This window comes from Sebastes fasciatus, chromosome 16, assembly GCF_043250625.1.
Source record: "Sebastes fasciatus isolate fSebFas1 chromosome 16, fSebFas1.pri, whole genome shotgun sequence".
Taxonomy (NCBI): domain Eukaryota; kingdom Metazoa; phylum Chordata; class Actinopteri; order Perciformes; family Sebastidae; genus Sebastes; species Sebastes fasciatus.
In genome coordinates this window covers 24,962,371-24,985,989 of record NC_133810.1, presented here as the reverse complement: position 1 = coordinate 24,985,989, position 23,619 = coordinate 24,962,371, and the positions used below count along the sequence as shown (strand labels likewise).

At 42.1% G+C, this 23,619-nt stretch overlaps 1 protein-coding gene across 1 annotated transcript in view; it reads left to right on the top strand.

Annotated features, from left to right (window-relative positions):
* The window catches only part of lhfpl7 (LHFPL tetraspan subfamily member 7), a 113,257-nt gene that overhangs the window by 19,852 nt on the left and 69,786 nt on the right, over positions 1-23,619 (top strand). Inside the window, exon 2 of the mRNA XM_074611186.1 lies at positions 14,680-14,818. Coding sequence (XP_074467287.1) covers positions 14,680-14,818 — 139 coding nt within the window. The remainder of the gene's footprint in view (positions 1-14,679; positions 14,819-23,619) is intronic.

Here is a 23,619-nt window from a genome sequence, read left to right as displayed (position 1 = left end):
GGTTACCTGTTTCATGCACTACTGTCACGACATAGCGACCGTTTTATAAAAATAACTTTTCTTAATCATATTTGCTCTAATCTCACCTATTTCAGCTTTAAAGTAGTAGTTTGTTAGCCACGGATAAAGAACATGGTTACCAGCAGTACTTTGATAAATGCTCCAATTCTGTACAAATGCTGACATCGGATTTACTGTTCACAATGTCAATGTGACAGTTTCTATGTGCTTTTCAAGGAAGATGTTTTACTTTTCACCTCAGTTGTGAGTAGGTGGACTAATGCTTTTTATTATTAAGACATAAATGTTGTTTACCTACAAGCAGGACTGAGCTTTAGCTGCTAGGAGGATAAGATGTCTACAGATGGATCCTTACGGTATGTGGACTGTAGTGTTATTATGCCAACGTGAGAGAGTGCAGGATTTCTTTTTCTCTTTGAAACAGCAAAGTGCTCCTCCCTTCCTCTCCCCCACATCTTCTCTACTTTTCTCATTTCATAGTCTCCCCTCAGTTCTCTCTCTCTCCCTGCAGTGCTATGTTTTTTGATGTAAAAAGATCAACCATAATATCTGGATTGGGCCTCTTTGTGCACCAATTAGGCTCTGCTGTTTGTTGGGATGCCAAACATACGTTTATTCTAACGAGCAGACGAGCTGATTAACAGTTTTCTTTTTCTCCACTGAATTTATTCACTTCATTCTTAAATTTTTAACAGTATGCTTTTCATCCATTTCTTATTAGCATCTGCTTTCAAAGCCAAGAAAGACAAAACAAGACAAATTCCATGGCATTGTGTCTTTTGAAGAGACTCAGGGGGGGTGGGGGGAAGGAGCGGAGAGGGGAGGAGCAGGAGCAAGGGGGTCGGACTCAAAAGTATCAGTTGCGCTATAATTCAATTACAGCATCTATTGAGAGAGAAGAGAAAGGAGAAACTTTGCCTGGGGTTCCTCTCTTTTGACTAGCCATCAGCCCCCACCACCACCAGCAGCCTATTATAGGAGCTGAATAAAGAGCTGTGGCCCGGCTCTGAGGATGTCATCATTAAATCAGACTGCGAGGGATCCCATACATTTCAAACAGGCTATTTGATCTCCCTATATCTGATCTGATCCGCTTTTGTGATCTATTATGAACGAGGGCACGATATGGAGGAGAGAGAAGAGGCGCTATTAAGAAGTTTCTGGTTAGATGAAGTTTTATTTCCCCCTGCATCTCAACCTGTACACCCCCATCCTCTCCGGGACATCAACTACCGTTTAATTGACAGCCGAGAAAGAGAAAGAGGAAAGAAGCTGGAGAAAACAGGTCATGATACACACCTCAGGTATATGATGACTCTGATCTAATGCTGTAGTTTGGAGTCAAGTGGCGGAGGGAGGAGGTATAGGGAGGTGAAGTCCCGCCCCTTCCGGTGGACCACCATGGGACCTTATTTTTAAAAAAAATATGAACGGTAGTCAACGGCGAGAGACAAATAATTTTTTGATCCAGTTTAAATTGCGCCATGAATCACACATATGATGTTTGTCAATTTAAAGGTCCCATATTATAAAAAAGTGAGATTTTCATGTTTTTTTTTATTTTAAAGCAGGCTTAAGTCCCATATAAATACTGTGACAGTATCGAAACACTCAATCCACAGGGAAATACACACAGCCCATATTCAGAAACTCTGCATTTGAAACAAGCTGTCAGGATTTCTGCCCATTCGTGATGTCACGAATACACAATATTTAGACCATTGACACAATTTTAAACGTAAACATTCTAAATGTGTCCCAGTTTATTCTTGGTTGCAGTGTATATGTGAATGTCATCAGCTGAAAGGAAGTACACATGGACCCAAGCTGTTGCCCAGCAACGCAATTCTGTTGCAATTCCGTCAAAATGCGCTAAAACGGAGCATTTCAGACAGAGGGTAAATACAGACATATTCAGGCAGACAGTATGAGGAAAATAAAGTTGTTTTTTTTTAACATTACAGCATGTAAACATGTTCTAGTAGAAACACAAAATAAAAGTATGAACTTGAAAATGAGCACGATATGGGACCTTTAAACCATAATTTAACTTCCTTTTACCTCTGCATAGACTCAAATGAAGCAAATATATTGATTCTGGCATTAAAAAAATCGTAAAAAAGTAAATCGCGATACATAGGTGAATCGATTTTTTTTGCCACCCCTGTTCTCTATAATGATGCGGATGGGATCATCATAATCGGTGAAAATGTAAATAAATTCCCTCCTTGATTCACTGTGTTTCTTGTGATGTTCAAACAATGGGACTGCAGGGCCGCGTTGCTTCATGGAGTTTTGAAAGCGAGGTATTTTTCTCAGAGCAATGCGCCTAAAATAGAAGCTTTTATCTGCGTCCTATAGCCCTCCATAACAGTCTCTTACATATGAGTCACTGTCTGTGCTGCTCCACCTGAGGGTTTCATAAAGATGATTCTCCTCTGGGATGATACCAGCATGCATCTATTTCCTCTTCCTGCACTGCAGCCGCTGTGAAACCAGAGATGTGGTTTATGTCTTTTTCTACCAGCAGCTCTGGGAGCCGAGACTCCACTGAAGTTTTTGGCAGGCTGGCAGGTACCCGAGGCAGTTTATATTCATACAACTTCTATTCACAGACAGAAATAAATCATCTTCTAAACGTCTTTTTGAAAACGGAGAACACAATATAACATAGCGGCTTTAACAAAAAAAAAGCTCTAGTAATTTCTCTCTGGAGTAATCTTTGGTCTTTTGTTGGTTTTGGAAACATTTAGGCTTCAATTTTTAGCTTTGAACATCACTGATGAGCCGATCATTACATATCATATTTCAGCACGTCCTTCCTACCACTGGATTATTATTATTGACTGCACAGTTCATTTAGTTAAAAGCTGAGAAGGTTGAGAATATAAACTTTAAAGAGTCTTCTGGGGAAATGCAGTGTGTGTAAGAACAATAGGAAAATGAGTAAAAACGGCATTATCACCTGGCTGCTAACAATTTTCTAGTTATAAAGATATTTAATTACTAGGGCTGTCGATTAAAATATTTAATTGCGATTAATCGCATAATTGTCCATAGTTAATCGCAAATTATGCACACATTTTTTTATCCGTTCAAAATGTACCTTAAAGGGAGATTTGTCAAGTATTTCCTTTGTGTAAAAAGTTGAGTCAAAGGGCTTTTGGGGTTTGCCATTGACACAATCCTAGAGAGTTTATTCTTAGATCTACAGTTTAGGTGACCATCCATTTAGCGCATCAACTCATTTTTGACAAAGGCAAAAAGGAGCATAAATGGTTTTTTTGCAGTTGAGGAAGTTTTATTGAATTTTGCTGTTTGCATACAGCTTTTCTAATAATGCTTCAAAACGTGCATAATATTACATTTATAGGAACACGGCTAGTGTGAACACAGGTCGTAGTGCAGCTTTGGCTCATTGATCAACAATAATTCATCGCCCCAGAGCCCAGAAAAGAAGTCCGTTTGTTCTCCAGGTGGTGCAGCAGGTGGCAGTCGGTGCAGCAGGTGGACAAACTGAAACCAGGCCAGCTACACTGGAGCGCTGTGGGAAAGGCTGGATTCACCTGAGCCCCTGTTGACTCCCACTATACATGGCAGTTTCATTATCTCCTCAGTCTGTGTCAGAGAATGTGAAAGGAACTATTCATCAATAAAACAGGAGTGCACGGCACAAATGAAATGAAACGGAATCGAATGAAACTGAATTAGAGTGGATCGATACATAATATTTTATTAACGCTGTCACAGATTTCATATATGAATTGAATTCACCCTTGGACATAGCACGTCAGTGTGTTCAGATACAAACACACACACATGCAAAAGACCACAATGTTTAGTTGGTGAATACAGTCCGCCAGACGTGAGAACAGAAATGACAGGTTGAGGTTGGTGCAGCCTCTGGTGACTCTGAATCAACTTCCTGCCCTGAGCTGTGATCCAAATCAAACATCCCTCCACAACCACATACAGCACAAGCCTCGCAAAGTGCAGCATAAAAGTGTGTGTGTTTCCTGCATGGGGCTCATATATGCTCCAGTTCATTCAACTCTCACTGTGTGTGAAAGCGGCACTCTGACTGCACGAGAGATTCCCACCGTGTTTTCATTTAACATGACACCAAAGACTCAACACCACATTAAAGCATTGCTCTGCAGCAGGGAGCGTCCTGTGTGGGTCCCTGGAAGAAAACGCTTTCTAGTCTTACTGTGTGTCTTGGCTTTCATTTGGGCAAAGATTACAGATATTGACATTGATACTATAAAGTAAATGTCACAATTGAAATGGGATGCTTGTGTTGGAGGTGTCATGAAGAACAAAAACTATTTAAACTATTCCAGGTAGCAGAATGTGAGCATGAGGCGCAAACATCAGTAAATCAGTCCATATGGCGAGATTAAAGCAGAAAGTTGGCTCTTTTTTTTAGAAAATGTGCTGAAATGCAAAAATGTGTCCCTCAGAGCAGAGGCTTTAAATTATTTAAGTATTACATTTTTGAATTATTCATTTTAATGTCATTACTTTGATAAAAAAAAAGTCTTCACATCTCCCTCTACATAATGACATTAATGCTGCACTTGACTTTGTGAACCTGATTAAGAAAGCCACAGTTTTCGTGTCTGATTCAATGTTTTGTAATGTTGCAGCAGAAGAAGATTCTAGAAAACACAAACTTCAGTTTGCAAGTAAACCGTTGTGCTCACCAGCAAACAAATGCTAACCTAATGAGCGAAGAAGCTGCTGGTAACATCTACATACAAGAGGCCTCTCACGGTCTAAGCTCTGTAGAAACACAGACAGTACATGGTGGAAGAGGAGTTTTATAGGTTGTACGTACTTGGCACATCTTCTTGATGATGCCGTGTAAGAATGTTGCATAAAACCCTGAAATATATCTGTCAGACGTCACAATGGGACAACAAATTGATGAAAAGGCAGAGGAGATGGCGCTGAAATCAGCAGTGGGATTTTCCATTCAAAATATTCTATCTAACGTTGTGAAGAGAGCGCAAGTATATACTGTAAACCACTGCTAGGACACCCAGTATGGACCCCAAAATGTATTTTTCTCTTTGGAAAAACATATCTCTCTGAGATCATCTACTGTTCCTGAAGAACAAATTACAGAGGCAGGCTTCAGGCAGAAAATTATATGAGATTGTGTCTTTGAACCATATCTCAAAGAATTACCAGAGCAGGTCGACAGCTCAGCGCACTTGTGTTCTATATACTAGCGAGCCAGAAAAAAACTGTGGGTGTGCATCAGAAAAACTGGGTGTGCCACATGATCCGGGAGTGGACTGGGACTGAAATTCAGCTTAGGAGGCCGGAGGGCATGATCGAAAAACTCGCACAGGTACACCTTGGCACACCTGTGGCTATAGCTATTGGTTGCATAATGTTTTTATTTGCTGAAGGCACACCCATATAAACCTCTTTGAACTCACACAAACCCCTTTTATTAATTGTCTTTCCACTTTTATTCTACATTGAATTATTCATTATTCTTCAGCTGACATGTGATGCCAACAATAGAGAATTAAAATTAAGTGAGTGACTCTTACCAGCTCTGTAATTCACAATAGTTTATAGGAAATCCATCTGCAGTCTACAGAAACACGTCAAACTTGTCTTATAATGAATTATTCTGCACAGTTTTCTACTGCAAATCAACAGCTGCGGTGGAGACAGACACATTAAAAAACAGTTTTAAAATGATCTACATTTCCATGAAGAATCATAGATCAAATGAAATAACTCCCTCGGGACTGTCCAATCCTGCCAGTCCCTTCCCGGTGTCTCCATCCAAAACACCGGGTAACTGGGGCAACGGCTGTACGCTCCAACGTTTTAAGAGTCTGGCCAAAGTGTTGCCCGGAGCTCCACATTTTAAATTACACTACAGGTAGATGTGTGTGGCTGTGGAGAGCACCATGAAAAATCCTAATTTATTTGTGGATCACGTTCATATTATGTAGCAATATGAAGATTAAAGAGGCGACTATTTTGTTCTCAGACTGTCAGCAATTATTTTTGCATGTAAAACAGTTGAATCTAACTGAATGAATCTTTAAAAAAAAAAAATTCAGAGATAAAAAAAATAACAACGTGCAAAAAACTAGGCTGCATTTTTAGTTCCATTTTCATTTGAGATGTGGCAGTACGGGGGTGTTTAACTGCAGATGGTTATTGTATTAATCATTGTGATGACAAGTAAAATTGCACTATTACGCACGGAAGATAAGTTTGGAATTTCCAACATATCCAGAAAAATAACTGATGAAAAGGAGTTAAGTTTATTCATATATATATTCATATTTGAAGCTTTGAAGAGTTATTTTGGTTCTATAACCAGGCGGCAACCTCCGGGTCTGAGAAGTGAAGCCAATGAGGAAGTGCCTTAAACTTGCATTCTTTCTAACAGCCAGCAGGGGGCGACTCCTCTGGTTGCATAAAGAAGTCTGATTGTATAGAAGTCTGTGAGAAAATGAGCCTACTTCTCACTTTGTTTATTACCTCAGTGAACATTGTAAACATGAGTTTATGGTCTCAATCGCTAGTTTCAGGTCTTCTTCAATACAGCATGATGTTCATTTAGTAAACTATGGTCCCATTTAGAGTCAAATAGACCATAAAGCAGGGTATGCTTTAGAGCGTGGCTACCTTGTGATTGACAGGTCGCTACCACGGCGTTGTCCAGTCTGGGAGAACGTTAACCCTTTCACAGTGTGTTTTCAGTTCATGAAAATTAATTGTAACATTTTGGTCGCCTAAAAATGTCTTATTCAGCGGTTGGTTGTACTTAGCTCCACCCTCTCGTGTCATTTCTGGTTGCAAAAACCAACATGGCGATGGCCAAAATGTCAAACTAGAGGCTTCAAAACGGCAGTCCATAAACCAATGGGTGACTTCACGACTACGTCCACTTGGCGGCAGGCAAACCTGGCCATGAAAATTACAAAAGTGCAAACCCTCGACACACTGAGCAGGACACACTTGACTGCAATCAGCATTAGGTTCACGAATATAGAGCCCTTAGTCTTATCACAACCTGGATTTGCTTTTAGTAGTTTTGGCAATCTTTCCCATCACTAAGTCAATTACTGATAATCTAAGAGTTTCTGAAGAGCCATCTGACCTGTGCTTTAGACTGTCATCACGTTGCATCTAAAACTATTCCAGCCGTCGCACATTAACCAACAAGTGCTTTTTTCTGTACCTGATAATAATCTATATAATAAGAAGAGTATCATACTCGTTGTGGGATTTTAACCCTATACCCTAACAATCAGTAATAGGATTCCCCCTCTGTACATACATGTGTTCTTATGCTTACATTGAATGACTCTGTATGTGCGTCCGTGTGTGTGTACGAGAGGGAACGGCGAGCGCTTCCATGTCCTCCTAAGTGCTCCTGAATGTCACATCCTATCTGCGGCCTGTCCCCGAGGCACAAATGGACACTCCATCCACTTGTCAGGTGATTAATCTCCGCTCCTCTTCTCTCCCTCATCTCCTCCCCATCTCGTATTCACTCCGTACACACACACAGCTTCGTCAGCCATTCAGAGGAGCGTCACATACACACACTTATCCTTACTGCGCTCCCTCTCCCAGTCTCCGCCCAGTGAAGATCAATGAGGAAGACGGATGTATTATTCAGCACATTAATTTAGAGGTGGAGGGGGTGCTTTTTTTGTGTTAGTGCTCTGGCGGGAGGAATCCTCTGAAAGATGATGGAGTCACAGGATGAGCAAAGAGAGAAAAAAAAGTGGGAAGGGAGGCAGTTAAAAGAAAGTGGACTGGACGGGCGAAATCTCAGCAGATTCTTTGTGGGAGGTGGATGGAGCGGAAACACCTCCGGTGGCTCGGGGATGTTCTGGGAAGCCGTGTTACGGTGCTAATGGGCTTCTAGAGGCAGAACATGTTGAGGCTGATGCTTCACCGCTGGGCTCTCACGCTGCTGAATGCTGATTAGTGATGGGAGGGCCGAGGCAAGCGCACAGAGGACGGCATATACCTGTACATATTAACAATGCACAGGAACAACAATATGGCAACCTCGTCACGTCTGCTTATCGGCGGATCCGCAGAGCTCTCGCTTCACCTCTTGTCCTCCATAAAGGCGAGACATTGGATTGTAAAGTGGTGGGGTTATTTCTGTCAAGGGCCGAACATTAACCGCGTCCTGTCCCCGGCGCTCCTGAAGAGCAGAAACCCCTCCACTCCTCCACAGCTGAAACATGTAGCCATTCAGTCCAGGCTTGGAAAGGCAAAGTGCATTTAATGAGACATGCCTTACCATCTCCGTCTTGTAACTCCCAATTGAGGAGACAATGAAATTTCATTGGGCCATACTGTGTAATCCCCTGCTTCCTTAATGTAATTGGAAATCAGAGAGTCCCACTCAGACTGTCCCTTTATTACTCAAAGCAGCTGGATGGAGTTTTTTTTTGTATCAGTGCGGTTATTGGTCTCCAACAGGCTCAGGATGTGGACCATTTATTGTGGGGAGCCAATAAAGTTTCTTTATGATGGAGCCAGGTAGTCTTACATGTGTATCGGCCCTGACTTTTATTGTCATTGAAACACTTCCAGGCTGGTTACTATTGTTGTGGGATTAATTGGTGATTGTAGGTCAAATCCTCCAGGTATAGAGCGGTGCAGGAATGAGTCCTAAAACACGGAAATGAGTTAGTATTTTAGCACTTCCGGTTCCCTTGTCTCGAAGTCAATGGGTTTTTGAATGGGGTTTTAGTAGGGCGATTAATTGCATGATTGTTCATAGTTAATCGCTGTTTTCAAGTATTTAATACTCTTATCACCATGGGAGTGGGCCAATATGCTTGCTTTATGCAAATGTATGTATATATTTATTATTGGAAATCAATTAACAACACAAAACAATGAGAAATATTGTCCAGAAGCCCTCACAGGTACTGCATTTAGCATTCAAAATATGCTCAAATCATAACATGGCAAACTGCAGCCCAACAGGCAACAACAGCTGTCAGTGTGTCAGTGTGCTGACTTGACTATGACTTGCCCCAAACTGCATGTGATTATCATAAAGTGGGCATGTCTGTAAAGGGGAGACTCGTGGGTACCCATAGAACCCATTTTCATTCACATATATTGAGGTCAGAGGTCAAGAGACCCCTTTGAAAATGGCCATGCCAGTTGTTCCTCGCCAAAATTTTGTGTAAGTTTGGAGTGTTATTTAGGCTCCTTGGCAACAAGCTAGTATGACATGGTTAGTACCAATGGATTCATTAAGTTTTCTAGTCTCATATGATGCCATATGATGTTTTGTCTTACGATATAAAATATCCCACTAATGAATTTTGAAGCTTTTATATGAGACTACTAAACGTCATCACACCGACTCGTCCGCCTTTACAGCCTCGTTGTGTATACTATTAATTGTGGAGATTATCGTGCTGAACAAAACATGTAAGTACCATAAACGCTTGTTTGCCACAGAGCTTATTTTCTGCTATAACCCGAAACCCAATGGAAAAATCCCATTGGCTTTTTGTCGAGGGAACCCAGGGTGATGCTAACCTCCGTGTGGCCTATAAAACTACGTCATCCCTGCACCACTCTATTATCTGCATTGACTATGGACATGATGTAAAAGTTGTGTTTTTGTGCCTCGGCATACCGTAAGTCACAATATCCTGCAGATGATTACCTTCCAAATCAAGTTTTCAGACTGCAGCGAAGAGATTAAGAGAAAGAGATTAAGACAAGTCTGCCTTCTGTCTTCTGCCAAATGAAAACTTTCATTTCTTCCCTCCACAATTTTCCACTCTTTCAACCCTCCCGTCTCTCCTCCCCGGCTCCAGCTGTTGCAGTGGCTCCACCAGTTATTAACACACAATTACAATCTATTTAGGAAGCATCACTGAGAGGACCAGTGCTGTTAGCAGCTCATTTTCTACTAAATTAACTTGTGCTCAGAGCCAGCGCAGTCGTGGAAAAAAAAAAAGGGCCTCGGAAATCTTTCCGTATCGTCTGTAAGTAAACGTGGTAATGATTAGGAGTTTTTTTTTCATCAGAGCACACACAGACGCAGTGTTGGGAGTTGATTAATTGGGACGCCATTAATTGAAATGTTGGTTGTTTGCTGTAAAAATAGCTGTGTGGCGCTCTGATAGCCTTTGTTAGTCTCTCGGGCTGTTTTTAAATGGCACGCAGAAAATGTCATGTATATAAATCTGTTAGTGCTTGCAGATAATTGACTGAAAACGGACTGAAGAATACACAAAAAAAAGCAGCTGGATTTACAGCTTACATATGGAAATATTTAGATTTACAACCATTTACATGCAATGTCTTTTTCATTTTCCTCCCAGGCATTTTTATGCTAATCACCATTGTCAGACTTAATTTAGCTGACTACAACATCATAGCGTGTCTTTTATTGTTTAGCGAGCGAACCTTATATACCTGGACACGGCTGCCCTCCTCCTCTCACGCTCCGCTCCCCTACCTGAGACATAATGCACCTTTAATGTGTCGTAGTGAATTGAGAACAGCAGGGTGGGAGGTATAGGCTGCACACCGGGGGCCCACGAGGCACGCCAAGATCAAGCAGCAAGAGAGAGAGGAGACATTCCTTTGCATACATGAATATCATTCCAGCGAGAGAGAAAGAAGAACAAAGACCTCCGAAGTTAATGACTTTTCCGTATCTTCAAGTGCGCCGCTGCGTCTCCTCCGCCCTCTTGTAGTCGCCGGGTTCAAAAGAAGAAAAACAAGTAGCTGTGGCAGGAGTAGCCGAGACAAGAGCACTTATTAGCAGCTTGTTTTCTTCTTTACTTGTTATATCCCTGTTATGGTATTTTAAAGCGGCTATATATTTTTTTTGACAGTGGATCAAATGACTACTTGTATGTGGAGGGTGTCGCTCATGATCAACCCTGATAATTACCACCCAAATCTGCAGTTCATCTTAGCTCTAGGGAGCCTAATAGCGTCTTTTAGCTCATTGATTACGGCCCGCAGTTTGATTTGGTTTTGGTTTCAGTTTTGGTTCACTCTCAGTGCTCACATACGTCATTTTGGCCGCAGAAGATACCTGTTTTCAGTCAAGAAAGCACACAAAACTCACCGTACATTACCTGCTCTGCACCTAACAGCAGTTAGACAAGTTAGCAACCACATGGCCTATCACACCAAATCATCCAAATGAATACTAATGCTGCTCCGTATCTTCTGGATGTCCGCCATATCACTTTAAAAATTGATGATATGGGAGTTTTGTGTTGACAGCTTGTTTCTGCCACCTCCATGTGGCCAAAGAAATTAGTTATTGCAGGTTTAAAGGAAAACTATATGGCACAATCTTTAATGTTAGGGAGTTATTTTGTGTAGATGTAGGCTATTTCATTTGATGTACTTACTGTACATACTTCCTACATTCCCAAGAGCGCCTTTGATAATGAACCTCCCAGAGACTATACCGGAACTTGTTACTGATGGGAATATATAAGCAGGGACATACTTTTCCAAATCTATCCAGCTGTGTATGTAGTCTTATGTGTTGGTGGTTTTTACCAAACCCAAAACGACATTGCATTTTTCGCTATGGTGGAGAAATTGCCATCTCTGCTTTGTTGGATTTCTTCCCTTATGATTGTTGAATGGTAGTATAATAAGCTATTCTATCTCTCTTAGTGTTGCTGTCTGTGAATGTTTTGGATGACTACAACATTTTCTCTCATCAAACTCCACTGTAGCTGCAGGAAACAAGGCTGCGTTGTCCATTTTTTTGTCCAGCTAAGAAAAGAATAGTAAATCACAAACAAAATGTTCGCCGAAGATATCACCAGCAAAAAAAAGCTGCTTTACACCAAGCACCATTCTTACTTTTTAGTGTTTACTGATAGTAATTCTCATCAACATCAACTTTATCTTTATATTTATCTTCCACCTCGTGCCTTCTATGTTGGCATGCTACAGTTACATTTGCTATTTAGTACTAAACACAAAGTACAGCTGAGGCTGATGGTAATGTCATTAGTTTTGCAGCTATTTGGTCATCAACCTAAGTATAATTAAAATTGTCATATCGTCACATTATTGTCATAATATTGAAGCTTCCATTTGCCACAATCTCAAAGGAAGAAATTGTGACCGGAGGTCTGTACTGCTGCAGGACTGAGAAACTGTGCTGAATAATGATGTGAATCGTAAATTAAATCAAATTAAATTCTAATCTTTCTCAAAATGATTTGCAATAAACCCACTTTCCTGCAGGAGTTTGTTCTTATTCTGCACATGCTCTTTCTCTGCTTAATTGCCATACGGTCAAGGTGCCCTTGTGCACGGCACTTTGCTCCCAGCAGTTCCCAAGTAGCTGATCTGTAACCCAGATGTGAACGTGTGTAAAAGCACTGTTTATGTATGCGAGGCGACGGTGAAGAAGAAGAACACACCACAAAAACCTGCACAAATAAGGGTCAAGAGAACAATCATCATCATTGCCACCAACCATCATGGCACTTAAATATTTCCCCCGCTCCCCTCTCTGCCTCTCTGCCTCTCTGCCAAACACCCCGAACAAGCTAATCAAATCTTCTGTCAGCCGTGGAAATCTCTGCTTTCATCCTTCCTCCATTCACGTCAGTCACATCAGGGACATGCATAATGACACGTGTTTTAGGGCTGTAATTCTCTCGTGCGTGTTAGACAGTTCTCTACGATCGCCCCCGCCTGCATGCTAATCACTGATGCCGTGATGTTTTCTGACTGCGTTAGCTTGTTGCACTTGTCCAAGACAGGCACTGTTTTTTTTTTTTTAAATGTGTCGAGGAGGATGTGTGGCAGCTTTATTGAAGCCGGGGAGTCGGTTTGAGAGGTTACGCAGATCAAACAGCACCATGAAGACGCGCAGGTTGTGGGAAACACTCTCGCCCACCCACACATACTGTACACACACTCCCTCAGGGCTTTAAACTCAGCCGCCACTCGTCCTGGAATGCACACTTTCCCAGGAGTCTCTTTGTACAGTAAGAGCAGAGCTGGAGGACACAGAGTGAAACGCCGGTCAAAACACTGACGGCACATTGTACAAACAACTTCTCACAACTGGAGATTGAAATGTGCCGGCTGCTTTTACGAATTTACGGTCGTGGCTCATCAGAAAAGTTGTGAATGAATCTGTCGTTTGTGTGATAATTCTTTCTGCCTCTGTTTTGCTCTTCTTGCTTGCAGCATGTGTGTGTGTGTGTGTGTGTGTGTGTGTGATTAAGAGAAGATGTAATGAATGGGGACAGCGCACTGTTGTTTGGCCGTGGAGTGCTGTTTTCCAGCTGAGAGAGCCATTAACCTGTTTGGAGGATTGACTGTGAGATTGCACAATGTGACCTGAGACCAAAACACAGACTTTTGGCTTGAGGGAGCGTTTTCAGATGTAATCATAACTATTTGGTAAACATGTGCACGTTTATTTGTGACTACATGACAGAACAAGCAACTTTCCACAGAAGAAGAATGTGCTTTATGTTGTGAATATGTGCAACTGTATGAGTGTCAGACATAGACTAGTATATATAGATAGTGACGTTTCTCCATTTCCTCCAACCGTGCTGAAGTGAAGCCAAAATATTCCGGATACGGGAGCTGCGATCTTGAGATTTTTACGTCATTTGGAGCAGGAGTCTGCGCAGTAGTGATCAGGGCGAAGAGTATAGAAGCAAAAAGTCGATCGGTAGTCGCTTTTTCAGTCCAAAATAGCGGAAGCGTAGCTTTGCTGCTGGGCGCTGATGTTGCAATGGAAAAAACAATTGACTTTCACTTCTTGGGAATATACATTCTTTGATCGGGGCGCTGGAGCCGCGGTATCGAGCAGGATAATGGAGAGCGAGCCGGTCACTGTTGTGAAATATACCCGACAGGGCGATGCGGAGGGGTATTGCATCGCCCTGAAGGGGTTTATTTCACAACAATGACCCGCTGGCTGTACATTATTCCGCTTATTACACGGCTACTTACTTAAGAAATCAATAATTTGACACAAAAATGGTCCGCCAGAGTCCGACATCAGAACTGCGTCCATAGCAACGGTCCGTTACACATAGCAACGGTCTGCTATAAAGAAATATCACACCGTAGAACGCCGTGATTGACCAATCAGAATCAAGTATTCAACACAGCAGTATAATAAGGAAAGTTAAAGTTACATCTCCTCTCTCGTACAATTCTCGAGGCTCTGGCTCCGTGACGACTTCACTCAGAGCAGCTGTCAATCACAGCTGTCAATCACAGCTGTCAATCAGGACGTCTCAACCTCTTTTTATAGCATCAAATAACGAATTAAAACCAAACTCATCAGAAAAATGAACACTTGAAAATACATCAGTGTGATAAGATTTACCTAAATGACAGAAACCATCTTTGGGAAATATGTATTTGTACTTTGACTTTTTAGTTTGGCCCATGTCCCATCCACTAACATGGAGTGGGAGGGATTTATTACCTATACTGCAGCCAGCCACCAGGGGGCGATTGAGATGTTTTGGCTTCACCTTTGGAGAGCTGTCATGTCATCCATCTTTATATACAGTCTATGATGTGAGTCATGGTGGTGTTGCGTCTACTTTCTACTGTAAATAAATGGAGCTATTGTTCTGTGATTGTTTCCCTCAGACCAGCGCGGTGCTCTGTTCAGGAGGCTGTGCCCTGCTGGCCGTCAGCTCCCTGTTGGCCATCATCACCATCTTCCTGCCCAGCGGAGGATGCGAGAGGAGGATCTGCACCCTGGCTGGATACATGCAGATGGCTTCAGGTCGGTACACATGTGAATACACACACAGACGTAGGAGCACAGAGGACATCCTTCTCACAAATAGCTTAAAAAACATGATTTTTTTTTACTTGCTAAATCCTGCCTCTGTGTAAAATTAATCATTTCAGTATCTTGCACTCCCTGTGCCTCTCAAGTAGAAGACATCTTTCATTATCCCGTCCTTCACCTCTGCACCAAGCACTGATAGCGCTGTCTATTACCAGAATTGTAAAAAAGAAAAAGGAGCTGACTTTGTTGCCCATCAGTCAAACAACAAAACAAAAGAATCAACTCGAGGACAGCTGCTGCTAGGCAACCAGAGTCTGCATAGCACTCGTACGGGTGAGCCAGCGAAGGGAAGGCGAGGATAGATTTAGAGCCTGCTGTAAAAAGACAATTATGCCTCCTTAACACAGGTCATTGGTTCAGGGTTACATGTGACTTATCAGGCCGCCACTTTCACTCAAACAGCGGAGTAGCCTCGTAAACAAAGCGCCCTCTTGTCAGCGTTTGGGCTTTAAAAACCCATAATGCAGCACGGCTAGTGTCATTGCTCAGTCGTACCGGCCTTCACACTCTTTCATTGTGCATCGGACCATTTTAATGGTACAAATGTTTTTGTTGTTGTTGTATGAGAGGATACGGTTTGTGTGTGCTTCTCTTACAGCAACATATTTTCTTGTACGTGTCTCTCTTTCTCTACATTCCTGCCATTTTTTCCTGAAACTCTTCAAGCATTTCTGTTGCCAGTTAGTAAATCTGAAGTAAGCCCCTCTGTTCTTCAGGTCAACTGATCCCCTTAATTGTTATTTGTTTAGCTTTACGTAGCCTCTATCCTTGAGAATACTGAGTAGCTAATTTAAATCCCAGCACGTGGCATTTAATGAAGCATAATTAGAGTCTGAATTCATTGGGCAGGTTAAATCTTTACCGACGAAACCTAGACTTTCACAGGGCATGGTTAATGGTGTGTTTAAAGTGGTGCTTATTGCTTACAGCCAGACTCCGATACTTCTCTGTCTGACTCCAGGATCAGATCAATGTTGCTTTGGGAGGACGAGGAGGAAAGCAAGAGCCTCTTGTTGTGAATGTGTGTGTGCGTATCTCTGTGTGTAATCCCGTCTTTCGCAGCGACAGACTTTGCTAAATAACAATACGAAGCGAGGAGCCGGGCCTTTGTTCCGTTTCCAGGTCGACTCTTGTCTAGATAGACGGAGGTTTCACAGAGAGCCCACAAAGCCCCGAGGAGGGTAGATCAGAAGACTGTTTGTTTTCCCAGCATTGCAAGTGTGTGTGTGTTGAGTGCTACCAAAGAGGGCCGATAAACTGAAACGGGTAGATAAAGAACAATGGTTTTCTTTGTGGCGTGCAAGTGTTACATTTGAAGGTGTGTGTGTTTTCTAGCAGATTGGGAGAAATGAACTGGTGATGAGATGCTTGTCAACTTTCCCTCAGCAGACAGAAGCCTGTTTTGATCCCCATGTTTACTACAGTATCTCTGACAGGCAAAAGAGATGTCAAACGCGCGTGTGTGTGTGTGTGTGTGTGATGGTGTGTTACTCTACTTATGATGGCTGAAAGTCATTATGAGGACAAAAAGAACAAGAGAAATCCTGCAAAGTGAGGACGTTTTGCTGATCATAACTTTCTTCAAGGTTTGGGATATGTTTGAAATGTGTTCAAGCGAGGGTAAACGGTTAGGCTTTAAGTTACTTTGAAGCAGTGTTTTGAGAGGTTCTTGTTTCATTTGCAGTACATCAAAAGTGTGAACCAATGAAATATCAGATAAGAAGGGAGGGGCGGGATTATTTGATGGGCAGAGTGCTTGGACTGGAATGTCCCAGTTTTATTGGGTAGAAAGTTTATTTGCATTTGAAAGCTGGTACGATTGAGCTGGTACGATTTTCAGATACATGATGAAAACATTTTTGCACTTTTGTCATTGTATCATGTGGCTTATATTATCACTGGAAAAAATAGCAATCGGTGAAAAGATATTTTTTATTGAATTGGATGTACGGTTCATTACAGTGAGGTATGTTGTAGATGTGTGGTTTGGGTTAAAGTTAGTTGGCTGAAACTCTTTGTGATAACTTCACAATAGCAGGTCAGAATTCACAACTTTAGTCTGTTGCACCTTGTGGGGTTAGACAATAAAAAAGCGTGTGCTACATTACATAAATTTTCAACTACAACAATGGTTATTTTCACAAAAACGTTCAATGGTTAAAATTCTTAAAATTACATTGAGAATATGCAAATATTGTTTATTTCAAAAGTTGAATATGGTTGAATATATAATATCCATAGCATTAATATAGCAGCAAAAAACTATTACCTGAGGAGTAATGTCTACCTGAGCAGAGAATGAAGTCACTCTCCCTCTGTTTGTGTGTGTGTGTGTCGTAATCCAAGCTTCTCCTTGCTTTGTTGACATAGTTTGACATGCTTTTAGTGCATGTTAGTGCATGTGTCCCACTGCTGCTCTGCGCTGCTCTCATACGGCGGTTACAGCTGATAACCCCGTCCCGACCGGCGTCGCCGAAGCGTAGCACCCACCCTCCGGTCTCCCCAGGTAAACACTGTTAACTCTGTCAGCAGTGTTAGTGCTGTTAGCACCGTTACGAGCCATTGACGCCATGTTGACAGCCGTGCAGAGGCAATAGAAATGCTCCCAATCTCGCATTTAGCGAGTACTTCACTGAAAAGTCCATTTTCAGTGCACTGGAGGTTTCATGTTTCCACATCACACTTGTGTAGGTTGCATATTGGACCACAATTGGATTCCAAACAGTTGTGAGGTCACAAAATCACACAGTGATAACAAGAGTTGAGGGGACTTTATTAGATTTTACAATGAAAATGTGACGTTTGAGTGTTTGTTATCTTTCCACTATGAGCATTTAGCCTTCATTAAGGGTACAGGTGACAAGTGCCTGCTCTAAATGTGGTGGCTGTCAATATCTGCAGAAATAAAGCAGGACTTTTCAAGGACTTGAGCCTTTTTCTTAGACATGTCTGACATCTGCAGACCCCTTACTACCAATAGTAGTAAGTATGCACTCATAACGAAGCTGCAAGACAGTATCAGATAGATCAATGGTTCTCAAACCTTTTCTGTAGGGCCACCCGTTTGTAGATGAAAGATATTTTTAAACCCCCCGCAGGCTAGTGCAGAAACATGCATCATTAATATTTAGTCTCATCGCGCCTCCCCTTTTATAACTCTGGGCCCCCCTTAGGGGTCACGCCCCCCAGTTTGGGAACCACTGTACTAGAGGCTGAATAATTTCCATCTAAACTGTGCTCTTACAGCCCACCTCCAAATCAGGATGGAATTCCATCATGTGCTGTATCACTGCTACTATAACACAGCTACAACGTAGGAGGCACATCCCCAGGAACGTTTGTATGTTCACTCAGAAGTAGAAGCACATGACCTTACATATCAACAATTCTGTCATGTCTCGCGGCGCACACACCACAGGGCTGGTTTGAACTAGGAAAAACCTTTTTTCGAGGTAAAGCTGCCCGGCTCTTTTCCTTTTTTCAGCCCTGTGGTCCCGTGGGTGAAGTCCAGAATTAGATGTGAACTGGCTAACCCTCCACTGGGTCAGCTCGGCGCTCCATCCAGCAGTTCAGCTGCTGCGCCGGCGAGCACTGCCGCCATCAATGTTTTATGCTCAGAGCGAGAGAGGGAGGCAGAACATTTCTGTGCGCTAAGGCGGGGAGCTTTTTCTCCTGTCATGCATATTTCATCGGCCTGCTCTTCTTAGTGGTCAGGATCCATTGGATTGGTCGGGCGGTGTGTGTGTGTGTGGAGAGAATGAACAGACAGACATTCAAAGTCGCACACTTTACAGACTAAAGAAATAAATACAAGCATTACTGATTTAATGACACACAAACCTAACGTTTTATTTAAATTTCTATGTAGCTAGGGTTCCAGTTTTACAGTAACAGTGACTTTGCCCTTCATTCTTGCTGATCTCCCCGGTTATTTCAATTTATTCCGATTCATCCGCTGAACACCACGTTGGGGTTTCGTCGTGGTACAACGCTCAGGCAGATTCTCGCAGTGCAGTTATCTGTTCAGGGCTGAAGACATGTCACACTCGACTGAGTGTACAAGCACTCGCTGCACACACAAGCTTAATCTCAGCTGTTTTCCTGCAGGGTTATAGCCATATTAACATATTGAGATAATCTACATGATGCGTTTACATAAAAATGTGCTGGATTGCATTGATTGCCTGTTGTTTTTCTTTTTTTTTGTTGACTGCTAGTGAGTAGTATTCCAGTTCAAAAACAGAAATGTTTTCATGTGAAAATGGCTCTTTGGGAGTTACTTGAGTTGAGGACTTGAAAGGGATACGCCTGAAGCTGTGTTTTTCTGCTCTTGAAAGAAATATGAACCACAGTGTTTGTTTTTTTCTTATCTGCAGTCAGAGATGTTTGTGTTGCTTGTGGTTTTTCATCCTTACATGGAGACATAACAGGAGAGAAATGGTACAAACGCCGAACCGCCAGTGAAATCTGGCTTCACTTTGAATGCTGAATTTGGCAGCACTCTTTGGTGACGGTTTTTCAAAAAAGGACAAGTATGTAAACCCAAATTGTCCCAAGATGGGAACAAGGGATCCTGTAATTTAAGAATTATTTCACGTGCGGCAGCATCAACATTTCCCCAAAATATCAAGATCCTATCGAAGTTTGTTTACCTCATGTCGAGTTAAGCAATCAACAAGTTAAATGAAGAAACCTATATTTTTTTGTGGTTTCACCTCATATAGAGATGAAGTAACTTGTTTATGTACAAAGTCTGGTATGTACCTTTGAATAAAGACTTGTGAAATGGTGTAGACGTCAGCATATGTTGATTGTCAGTATGTCACTAAGAGGATTGTCCCAAAAACATTATTTTGTGTAGTAAAAATTTACATTTTCCCCTTTTATTTTTCCCCTAGCTTATTAATTATCCTGCTACCCCTCAGATTAATTTTGTGACCCTTTTGGGGGTCTCGACCCCCGTGTTGGCAACCGCTGATTTAGAGCAGTATTTGATGTGTCGTTGAGTGTGTGGAGAGAGGCATTATGTCAGTAATGTCAGTAACAACTACATTATTCTTCTGACGTGCAGATATCTGCGTACTTTGTATCATCCATTGGACTGTGTTTAAATCAAAAGGGTGACACATTTGCTGCTCTTGGCACTGATTTTTGCCGTCTCAGCAGAATGAATGAAAAGGACTCTGTGAAGGAATATTATCATTCGCTCAGTGGACCAACTTTTTTTGGCTGAAAAAGGTTTCTGATTTACAGCTAAACTCCATCCAACCCCGGCTGTACCCGCTGAATATTTCCCTTTGAAGCTTCCCCCTCTGTGCAACCCTCTGAAATTGCCTTCTTATCTGCATCTCCATCAGAGAGAGTCCTTCACTGTTATTTACCCCCCGACCCTGACTGCTTGGGAACGGAAAGGCGGTGTGTAGTTCCTGTGTGTTTCCCCCTTCGCGCACAGACACACTCTCACATCCAGTTGCATTGTGCTGATGCTGAGGAAGCCCGGCCTGCTGTGTCAGCGTTCCCTTGGGCAAAGCCGCTATGCAGATGTCCTCCCGAAGCACGGGGATGAAAATAGGAAGTTGTTTTGATCAAAGCACCTGCTGTGTTATTTCAGTGCTGCTGTTGCCGCCGGAGGAGCCCATATGGTACCTGTGCCAGCTGTCAATCACCCCTCTGATACAGATGAATACGTTTTTCCATATCGGGCTGCGTTAGAGCGGCAGACTCTATTAGCAGAATGCGTCCCTCCAACAATTAGACTACACTTTCATCATGCACGAGGAAGCGTGATTGGACCATCATTCACGGCGCCGTTCAGTATTCTGAAGCTGCAGAAAGTCTGAGAACTTTTTCTTTGAGAGCAAACATCACTGAAGCAGTGTTTGATTGTCTCTGCCATCTTTCAACTCCTCCCAGCTGCCTTCGGGCACAAAATGTAGCCGTTCCTGTCCAGTTTTCCACATTTCTTGCGTGATGGGAGCAACTCCCGGTCAGCCGCCTTGCTCAAGGATTCCTCGCCAGCCGATGTCTTTCATTTCTGGTTCCGAAGGCTTTCCGCTCCGCCCTCCAGGCTGCTTCCCTCTCATTTAATATGCTGTGTGTCTGAGAGTAAATCCACACTCATTTATCTCACCTGTCACTCCTCCGTCTTCCATCCAATTCTTTCATCCTTTTCTCTTAACCCACTCTCCGCATATCGCAGAGAGTATTCCCTATAAGCACGTCTTTATCACAATCACAACCCCAAACCTCCTTTCTGCTTGTTTTCTGTCGATCACTGATATTTCATTCCGTTTCATCATGAGTCGGCCGGCTCGAGGCTCTCGTAAGCCTCAAAAGTACATTTTCACAGGGAGAACTTGTTCACCGCCGAATCTCACAGATCTACCAAAGACACGAGGGACAGAAAAGTCAATTTAGCTCCTACGCACAAGCTCTGTTTCGTGTGCCAGTGTTTGTTTGTCTGCGCTGACCCAGTTCAGATGATGCTGACATTGTAACCTCTTCACCTGTGACTCACGGCGCGACGACAATAGACATTAATCATAGATGTGCGTCTTGTCAGTCAGAGTGCTTTTGTGCGGCTGTGTGTGTCACTTTCTGTATAATCGGAGCCGCATTTTGCTCCGACAGTAATGCGCTTAGTCACATCTCACCATCTTCACACACACACACACAGTCAGCAATCTGAAACATTTTCTTTAGGTTTGTGCTCTGGCTTAACAAATCTCATTAATTAATCAGGACAGGAGCAGATTTACACAGAAATCATTAATATTTACTGGAGAGTCGCTACACGGCCACTTGGCAAAGCGTTTACAAACACGGGACATGTTTGATTAATTCGTTAATACGTTGTCGCTGCTGTAATGCAGCATTTCTCATCACTGCAAATGGATAAAGTCGACCTAATGTCTACTTATGAATCAAAGTGTGTGTGTTTGTTTATTTCTGTTTGCTAAGCTCATTCATTGGTCAAATCGGATGTCTGCTGGAATTATAAGCACGGCTGTACTGATACCACCACTGCTGACTGACTGCTGTACCACCAGTCAATTAGAGTCGGACTGTAATTAAGACTGAACTTTCATCCTGTCCAATTCATCTATTTTCTTTTCATTCACTGGAGAGCTCTATTATAGACTTTGTGTTGAGGCAGCTGTCTGAGATCAACAGTTTTTTTTTTTTTATAAATCTATCTTTTATGCTGCCTTTCGAGAGGGTGCCTGTGTTTGATATTTTCCTCCTTATCAAATGTGAAGAGGCAAGAATACCAGTATGTTTAAGAGATCTTTCTTCCAATATTTATGTTCTTTACAATATTAATTAACCTTCTTTCATCTTCTGTATGTGCTGAAAACCCTTTGATAATATCTGCTTCTGCACAAACACACTTCAGGCTGTTCTCATACAGTTCTCATTCGTGGCTATACCTACGAAAAGAAATGTACTATTCACATGGTTCGTATATATCCCATAAAATCAATTCAAGCCACATAATAAAAGAGCGAAAGTAAGTTTATAAGTATAAAGAGCGACAGACGTCGTGTAGGGATAGATGGGTGGGTCAAAAACAGCCCAGAATACTGGTGTTGGTAATCCTTTGTGAAACCAGAAGTTTAATTATTTGTCACATAACTTACGTACTTACGTAACGCCACTTCCGTAGTTATTTTAACCCAAACGTTGACTTTTTTGTCACGTAACTTCCGTACTTAAATAACGCCACTTCCGTAGTTATTTTAACCCAAACGTTCATTTATTTGTTCCGTAACTTCTTAACTTGAGTAACGCCACTTCCTTGTTATATTAACCCAAATGTTGATTTATTTGTCATGTAACTTCCGTACATAAGTAACGCCACTTCCGTAGTTATTTTAACCGAAATGTTGATTTATTTATCACCTAACTTCTGTACTTATGTAACGCCACATCTGCAGTTATTTTAACCAAAACATTGATTTAATTGTCACATAATTTCAATACGTCAGTAACGCCACTTCAGTAGTTAATTTAACCAAAACGTTGATTTATTTGTCACGTAACTTCCGTACTTATGTAACGCCACTTCCGTAGTTATTTTAACCAAAACATTGATTTACTTGTCACATAATTTCTGTACATCAGTAATGCCACTTCCGTAGTTATTTTAACCAAAACGTTGATTTATTTATCACATAACTTCTGTACTTCAATAACGTAACAACATTCGTAGGAGAACGCACGCAATATGACAAATAACTTTTCGTAAGATATCATAAGAACTGTTGTATGAGCATACGTTGCACACGCACACACACTTACTGAAACTGTCCTAGCCTGTGGTTACGCCTTCCTGAGTTGTGTCACGGTAGCGAGCAACAAATGACATTGACATATTGAGAGAGGAGAGGAGAGGAGAGAGATGAACGCAGGCAGATTGAAGGGAGAGGTGGGGGAATATTTGTTCTGGTGGACCGTTCTCTCACTTCTGTCAGATGGAGAAGAACCGTCGCAGGGTCCAAAAACATGTTCGGCTGTTTCTTATTCCTCTCCTGTCCCCTTTCTCTTCCTGCTCCTCCGTCATCCTGCCATGAAAGCCTGCCTGGCAAACACACACACACACACACACACACACACACACACACACACACACACACACACACACACACACACACACACACACACACACACACACACACACACACGCACACACTCATTTTCACATTCACATTCACACACTCAAAGAACTAGTG